The sequence below is a fragment of the Oppia nitens genome, unplaced genomic scaffold (assembly GCF_028296485.1).
Source record: "Oppia nitens isolate AA-2021 unplaced genomic scaffold, nextdenovo-longstitch-racon4-pilon3 scaffold9_pilon_pilon_pilon, whole genome shotgun sequence".
In the NCBI taxonomy this organism is placed as follows: Eukaryota; Metazoa; Arthropoda; class Arachnida; order Sarcoptiformes; family Oppiidae; genus Oppia; species Oppia nitens.
Window position 1 is genome coordinate 3,191,036 of NW_026533253.1, and position 8,965 is coordinate 3,200,000.

An 8,965-nucleotide genomic window follows, 5' to 3' on the forward strand; every position below is an offset into this window, starting at 1 on the left:
TTTTGAAAGTTTAGACATTTTATATTGAGATTTTCTATGATATATAACACAATAACTTAAAATTGTTTTTGTTAGCATATTATTAGATTATTTGTTTGATTAACAATTATTAAACACATTTAAATGGTTTTTACAATTGAATGTATCATTTTATTTGTTTTCCTGTTAATTCACATATGATAATCATTTACTTAATTGACTTTTTGGTGTTTTCATGTTTACTAAACAAATAAAATATTTTAATTATAAATCAAAACAACAATTGTTTTATAATATAATAGAAATTACAGCGATGTTGGGGTCAGTTTGACTCTAAAACATTATTATATTATGGTTTATATAGAAAACATTTTTTAAATAAAACTATTGTACCGGTATTATTATTATTATTATTATTATTATTATTATTATTATTATTATTATTAACACTGAATATCAATTGTTATATTAAATTAAGAGAGAGAGAGAGAGAGAGAGAGAGAGAGAGAGAGAGAGAGAGAGAGAGTTGTATTCAAACATAAATGAGTTGATATTGGACTTTGAAGTCCGTGAGACTTAAATATAAGTAATGGCATCAAATTTGATGGAAGAATATAATGCATATAATAATAATATAATATAATATTAACGCGTGAATAGATTTAGCGTTATTTCAATTTATTTCACTTTATTGGTTCACATCCGCATTTGCGTTATTACAATAACAAATGCATCCAACAATGGCAATGCCTGTCACAGGCCTTTAAAAAAAGTTTATAAACCATAGTTGCAGTGCTCTCTTCTATTATACCCAACGATGCTATTATATGAATGTACTGTTTTGCAGTATAGATATATTTTTATGCATAGACCCCCTCCATCTATGCATTTATTGAGACCTCCATACAAAAAACTTTTTATACGTTTAACACCAACACTACAAACAAACACACATAGTATACACTGTGTATACTGTACTATACACACCAACATAGTATATACATACATACTGTTTCAAACAAAAAACATATCATACACTACATCCCAATGTACGGCCAATTTTATATATTCAACAACAATATGTTGTGTTTTAGTATATTTTATATTATGTATTATATTCACTGAATTCTGTATGTATAGAAAAGTGCCAATTCTGACAATTCTTTGCAATGCCTCTCTCTCTCTCTCTCTCTCTCTCTCTCTCTCTCTCACACACATACACATACACATACACATACACATACACATACACATACACATACACATACACATACACATACACATACACATACACATACACATACACATACACATACACACATACACATACACATACACATACACATACACATACACATACACATACACATACACATACACATACACATACACATACACATACACATACACATACACATACACATACACATACACATACACATACACATACACATACACATACACATACACATACACATACACATACACATACACATACACATACACATACACATACACATACACATACACATACACATACACATACACATACACATACACATACACATACACATACACATATTGTGTTGATAGCAGCACTACTTTTCATAACTATTCAATTCATGGCATTACTTTACTAAACTATAACTATAGTACCTATACTGTAGTATATTCTTTATTTTGTGTTTATTGTAAGGCCTATTATATTTGAATCCAGTTTTTATTATTATATTGACTGATAGACTATACTTTTATAAGTAGAATATACCGTATACTGTATACTGTATATGCTTTTTATAAACACATTTTATCATTGAGTTGATATGTTTAGCCGTTTATCACAATATTTTCCAATAATTACCGGTTACACAACAATTGTATTTTATTTTATTATGTGTTTTGTTATTTAATAGTTTATACAATATAACTATTGATATATTTATACAGATAATAGGATATTGTTACCTGAATTATTATATTACTACAGTATATTATTAAACATTATATATTTACTCTTATTAATTATAATTAAATCTTTAATTTTATAATACAAATCTTTATAAACTAGTACAATATTTGTCCGACATATTATAGATTTTTAAATAAATAAATCTAATAAAAAAGTTTTCATAAATTTTATTTTTTTGTAGTTAAATTTTGACGCTTTTTAAAAATGATTTTTATAAGCCATTGCTTATACAGTACATATAATAAAAACTATTTTATTTGATATTGAGTTTATTTATTGTTAAAATTAATAGCAATATTTTGTCCAATGATTTTCATTGAATTTATGCTATCGTTATGCTAAGCAATACATGCATGAAGTGTTTGATGGCTCTACTGATGATGATGTCCTTTGATAGTAGTAGTAGTAGTAGTATTAGTGCCATCACTACCACTGAATTGGATACAATATGTCTAATGCCATGTCCTATGAATAATAGGCATTTTAAATGTGTTGGCCTATTATAATCTACTGATGATGTGTTTGTCTATTATTATTGAGAGTTATAGCCATTAATCGTATTTTTCTTCCAAAATACCACTTATTTGTCGATCCTTTTATTCTCGACTTTAAGTCATATCTTTTATATAAATATGTGTTTTCAATATATTTGTAATAATAAAATGTAACAGAAAAATAAATGTATTGCATTGAATCTTATTGTATATAAATGTTATGTAATGTTTATATAAATATTTGGTGCGACAAATAAATAAATAAAAAAATGCTTGCTTTTGAACACCATTCAACATATTGAATGGCACCGGGAATTGCAATAACAGTGCATTGCATTGGCATTTCAATGGACACAACAAATGAGTTTTTTCAGCCTTTAAAATAGATTGTACTCTAATTTACAAAAAAAATAATAATAATTGTAATCAAATAATAGATTTATAATATTATATTAAAATGAGATTATTTTCAAGTTATTATTATTAATAATAAAATAAATACTTAATATATTTGTTATCAAACAATAACTGAAACAATTAATGCTAAATAATTAAATATATATTGAAATGTTTGGCACTCGAGAGTGTCGGCACTCTCTTTATAGCACTCATTGTCTATTGATTTGCTGTTGCATTCAATTTATTTGGTAAAGAAATTGCCGAACAAAACAACATTTTATTGTTATTTAAGTGGCTCTCAGATAACAAACACACAGAATATCTCCCATTGAAGATAACGGTACCATTCAATGGATATATACCGACCGATGAGAGCACCTATCAAGTGATATGGAAAATACTATATTAAAACTATTATCTTATAATTTTAAAGATTTATATTAATAATGACTCTATGCAACACATAATCGGACTTAAATCCCATAATAAACCTTATGTTTGTCAAACCATGTGCTTTATTAAGCTATTTAACAGTGCATTTAACGGTAGCCGCAATCAAAGTTTAAGCTAAATTGATAATTATTTTCCAATCATTAGTCTTTGTTATCGTACTTTATATTAATAGAGAGCTTACAAAACTAATACCTATTACAGTATATCATTGTTTTTAGTATTCAATATTATATTTAATTATAATTATGATATATCATATGTATACATAAATCATATATACTCTATTTAAATATTTAAATGAAATTTATTTTACTATCAATATAAATTTATATTACATACAGTACTAATATTACAATTTAATATATTAACAATTATTAATAATATTTGGTTATAATATATTTTATGTTTTTATTATTTAATGGTTAATAGTTAATAATAATGTAATATAAATAACTATTATATTAATAACTATTATACTTATATATCAATTGGTAATGTATTTGAGTGATAAAAGAATAGATTGTATTATAGAGTATTTACGGGCAAATAGACTGTTGTTATGCATAATGTATGTGTCATTAGACCATTGTATCGGTTAACAAGATTTGACAAAAACACATATCATTTGTATTGATATATACTGTAAGGTTTATGTCGTGACTGTTGGCAATGTTTGTTGTGGCAGTGTTTTGGTGCTGTTATGCCTGTGTCTCAGTGCACCTGCATGTCTATGCTTTTATGTCTATGTGTGCCACACAATAGATCACTAATCACACCAGTAATACATTTTGGTTGAACGCTTTTTTCAATACCCGAAACACAATAGGCGTTAATTTTATTTCGTGTTATTTTCTCTTTTTTTTTATTTTCCTTTTCATTGCTATTTATTTCAATACATGTATACAATTCGCGATTTTTTAATGACAAACACAACACTCACAATAGTCTTAACAATAACTAAATGTAAAAAACAAATTCAATAATACAAAACAAAGAGTTATATACAAAAACACTTTTCTAATGAATGACTAAATAAATATGTTTATGAAATGTCTAACAAAATTAAGGTTTTTCCTATTGGGGCTCTCTTTTTGTATGTATTATACTGTAGTATCGTTAGCAATATAAGTCATGCAGTGATAAAACACTTTCACTTTATGGTCGGTGCTGTTGATGGAGAGGGCGGGGATGTTGTGATGCTAGTGATGACAAAACAGTAAAACTATCAGTAATGATGAGATATACTTCTTTACAGTACAGTAGTTGTCTCTCTATTCCGACACCAAAAATGTTTGTCAAAAGCCGATGAATGTGTGGCTCATTAGACAGTCAATTGTCTCGTCGTTTACCAACTAATTCTCTATTAAATTCTGTGTTAAACTCTCTCCTCTTTCACAGTTATTGTCTCTATAGTTATAGCTTTTTTGTATTTATATAATGTGTTATATAATATAATAGAGTATATAAATATAAAACCATTTCCCCTTAATTTAGTTCACTTTACTCTCTTTATATTCGTCTCTCTCTCTCTCTCTCTCTCTCTCTCTCTCTCTCTCTCTCTCTCTCTCTCTCGTCTATTCAAAATATCAATGCAATTGAAGCCATGTATTCATTTAGAGACATATTTTTGATGTTAAAAGCAAGAAAACATAGGAAAAGAAAATTTTCATTTATGTCTTAACAAAAACACTGAATAAAAGCGTCCAAAATAATAGATACGATATTGTTATACATAGAACCAGAGTTATACTGATAACAGCTTTTATTGTATTATTATATTAGGAATCAATTGAAATACATGTTAGTCATTGTTATTATGAAATGTTTTACAATTGCAGTCATTTTCCTTTAGTCTCTTGTGTTTACTTTTCGCGACACAAAACTTTTTTCTGTTGATAATACATACATATACAGTATATACTGTATATATATATACCATAAGAAATCTATGATATTTATAAGGGAGTAAAACAACTGGTTATCTCTAACACACCAAACAAAATGTCAAACAATTGCATCCCTATTATTGGCACATATTTTGTGTGTATGATGTTATAAATGTGTTTATATTGCAAACACACTATTTTCTGTATCTATAAAATTTAACAAATATTTATTATTATTAACAATAAAGTTCTTTATTATATATATTTTTTGCTAACAATGATAATATTATAAAACTCAAAATTTACATTAATTTATTATTACTACAGTACTATTCTCTATTATTATCATTTATGAAAGATTTTTTTTATTGTGAATTAAATTTTTCTCGATTATATAAAACTGTTTTATATGCGATATAATATAATTGTTAGTATTTGAAAGTACTGTATGTACTGTACATATACTTGTTATAAACTTTTGTTATATTTGTACACACAATACAGTATATTGCATAATATGACACAATTGAGTGTATAGTTAGTTATGTTTGCTGTCGTATACAGTATGAGACTCTCAATCGAGTGATAAATTCCTCGTTGTATTCAATTTGTATGCTCTTTGGATATCATATAATAAACTCAATTGAAAAAAATGTTTTATTATTATTATAATATATTTTTTAATGAAAGCAATCTAATTTATATTTTTTGTATTTACTTTTTTATTTTTTTAGTGATATTGTATTATATTATATATAAAAAAAAATTAGCAGTATATACGAACTGTATCATAAAATGAAAAATATTATTATATAAATTTATTAATGAATGTTAATTTTTTATTTATAGCATTTTACATATGTAAACTGCATAACACGACAAAAATACATATATTATTATATATTAAATAGTTGCACTGTATTATATATTATATATGAGTAAATCTGAGCTAATTAAATTATTATACAATTCCCACACAAATGTAAAACGTTAATTAAATATTCAGTATATATATATAAATTTATATAAGTATAGATTACTATATATTTAGGAAATAAAAGTTTATAAAATATTAAAAACTATAATAAACAATAAAAATTATTTTTTAAGTTTGTATAGATTAGTGGGTTATACTAAAATTTGATTAGTTCTACTTATTTGTGAATTATTAGAGTGTATTTTATAATATAACATTAGTATAAGTTAAGTTAAATAGTTTTATTTAAAATTTATCATTAAAGCAATGCTGAACTTTAGCTATGTTTAGTAATCAATGTGTAAATGCATTTTATTATCAGATATGGCATAAAACATAATAAAGCAAATTAAATGCAATTGAAAAATGCTTTCATACAAATAAAATGATGAGTGAACACAATTGTTAGTTTTTAAAGAGGATAAAAATTTTTATTATCATTATTATTACAGAGAATATTATTTATATTTTATTATTCAATACATTGTAATAATAGTTTAAATTTATATTTCAATATATATAATTTTTTACAACAAATAATACAATAAATTACAATATTTATTTTTTTTATGTTTTTGTTGTTTATATTTCTCCTATTTATCTTTGCTTTTATTCACATATTATTTTTCTTTCTTTATCTATCACTAAAATACGGTATATTCAATATATGAATGAAATTTATATTAATTTTATTAATTTTATGTATTATGTGTTTATATACTTTAATATAATCGTTATATAAATGTTTTACTTTTATCAATTTAGTTTAATGAAATATTTGTTTAATTTTTGTTAACTTTATTAAATTGTTTGTTTTGTTTGAGGTTAAATTCAATTAGCAAATCTAATACATTGTAACATAAATAATATTTATGTTTTATGATTTAAAAGATATTTAGTTAAAATTGCTTAATTTTGAAAATGATTTAAATCTTTTATGGATTAATTTAAATATTTTCATATATAAAATGTTATGCAAAATGAGACTATTTTGGCACTACAGTTATGAATGTTATGTTTTTTTAAATATTAATTAACTAATTATTTATATAATTAGTAACTCTTAATTGCAATTATAACACTAAAATTAATTACTAATCTGAAAGTCATGTATTTATTATTAAAAAATACTTTTCTTAATAAAAAGATTGTGAGTTTATAAACTCAAATGTTTTTCTCAACAAATTGTAATGATATATGTTTTTGCACTGTTATTATGATATTATTGGCAATATTATAACGTTAACATCTACTCAGCTAAACAAATATGAATATAATACATAATATATATTACATTTAACATAACGGTTTTGGATGAGGGGAAGCTCACAGTCCTAACAGCACACATAGTCAAGTGCTGGTTACATACAGTATGCTAGACTTGTGGTATAATATACAGTAATATATCAATATATTAATGATATAATTAAAAGTAAAACTTAATTTAATTAGTTTTGGATGTAAAAAATAAAATTTCAAACAATAGGAGGGGGCGATAGCTTATGCAAACTTGACATTCGGTCGTCAACTTTAGGTAGACTTGACATGAGATACGCGGCGGCAAACGGATTGTTCCTCAGGTCAGCACTGATTTGTGAGTTGACCGCAGAATGACTGGTCACTGGTGGTAAATGGTAGCCCGGTGTGGGAAGATATGTGCCACAAGCACTGGGATGTAAGTTGTATTGATGTGGATGTGTTGAAGATTGTGTAGTATTCAGATGGGAATGAGCTGACAGTGACGATAATAATGAAGAAGCAGCCGATGAGTAAAACTGAGGTCCAAAAGGGAAACTGCCGAAAGTATCGCCGTTTGTCTTCATGGCTGACGGCGTTAATGAATGATTATTTTTAACAGCGTTGGCCATTGCATTCAGATGACCTCCCGGTGCGTACAATGGCGGTACACTTAATGGAAAAGAGCGAGCGGTGGCCGCCTTTTCACTTTCGAGGGACATTCCGGTCACACTTACCGGTACATCACTTGCGACTGATGTAAATGCTGTGAATCGACCCAATGGATCAAATGATGCGCTCATTGTAGGATTAATATATGTCGGGGCTGTCCCCAAATAGCCATTATCTTTTTTGACCATTGGTTTGGGCTTACGACGCGGTCGATACTTATAATCGGGATGTTCTGTGCACCGGACGTATAGGAAACACATTATTTAATTTGAGGATAAATATAGTTATTTTGAATGCTTTTGACTTGTGATGACTCAAACACCCGTTCATTGAGAAAGTGTCTTAAAAACTAAAAGCACTACTTTTTAACCGCTAATCTAAAATTATTTCCTCAAAAATAATTGTTTAAATTGTCTGAAAATCTATGGTTTCTAACAATAACTGCTTTTCTCTGACAATAATAAGGTGTTTGAGTAGTAGTAGTCAAGACAAGTGTCTGTTGTTGAGTCAGTTAGGTATTGTGAGAGACACTAATTGCAAGCTTAGAGTTATGAATGTGTTTACCTTTCATGTGAAGCGCCCGCAACCGTTTGGCCTCATCGATGAACGGCCTCTTTTCTGATTCAGTCAATAGTTTCCAGTCCTGTCCCAAACGTTTACTGATTTCCGAGTTATGCATTTTCGGGTTTTCCTGAGCCATCTTTCGCCGCTGTCCTCGAGACCATACCTATACGGGTTCAACAATTAAATATTATTTATATATTGTATAAATTTAAGCAATTATAAGTTATTTTTATTCAATCATTAAATTTTAAGTCAATATACTTTGAGAGCAATGATATCAAATTAAATTTTTGTTATATAAAATGTTTTAACAAAATTAGCACAATATTTTTTATTT

The 8,965-nt window shown here is 26.4% G+C and overlaps 1 protein-coding gene across 1 annotated transcript in view; it reads right to left on the reverse strand.

Moving 5' to 3' along the window:
* Positions 1-7,631: 7,631 nt before the first annotated feature.
* LOC128964784 (transcription factor sox-3-like) overlaps positions 7,632-8,965 on the reverse strand; it is a 1,673-nt gene continuing 339 nt past the window's right edge. Inside the window, exons 2-3 of the mRNA XM_054311421.1 lie at positions 8,629-8,791; positions 7,632-8,296 (exon numbers count right to left, since the gene is read on the reverse strand). Of these exons, the coding sequence (XP_054167396.1) occupies positions 7,632-8,296; positions 8,629-8,791 (828 nt within the window). The remainder of the gene's footprint in view (positions 8,297-8,628; positions 8,792-8,965) is intronic.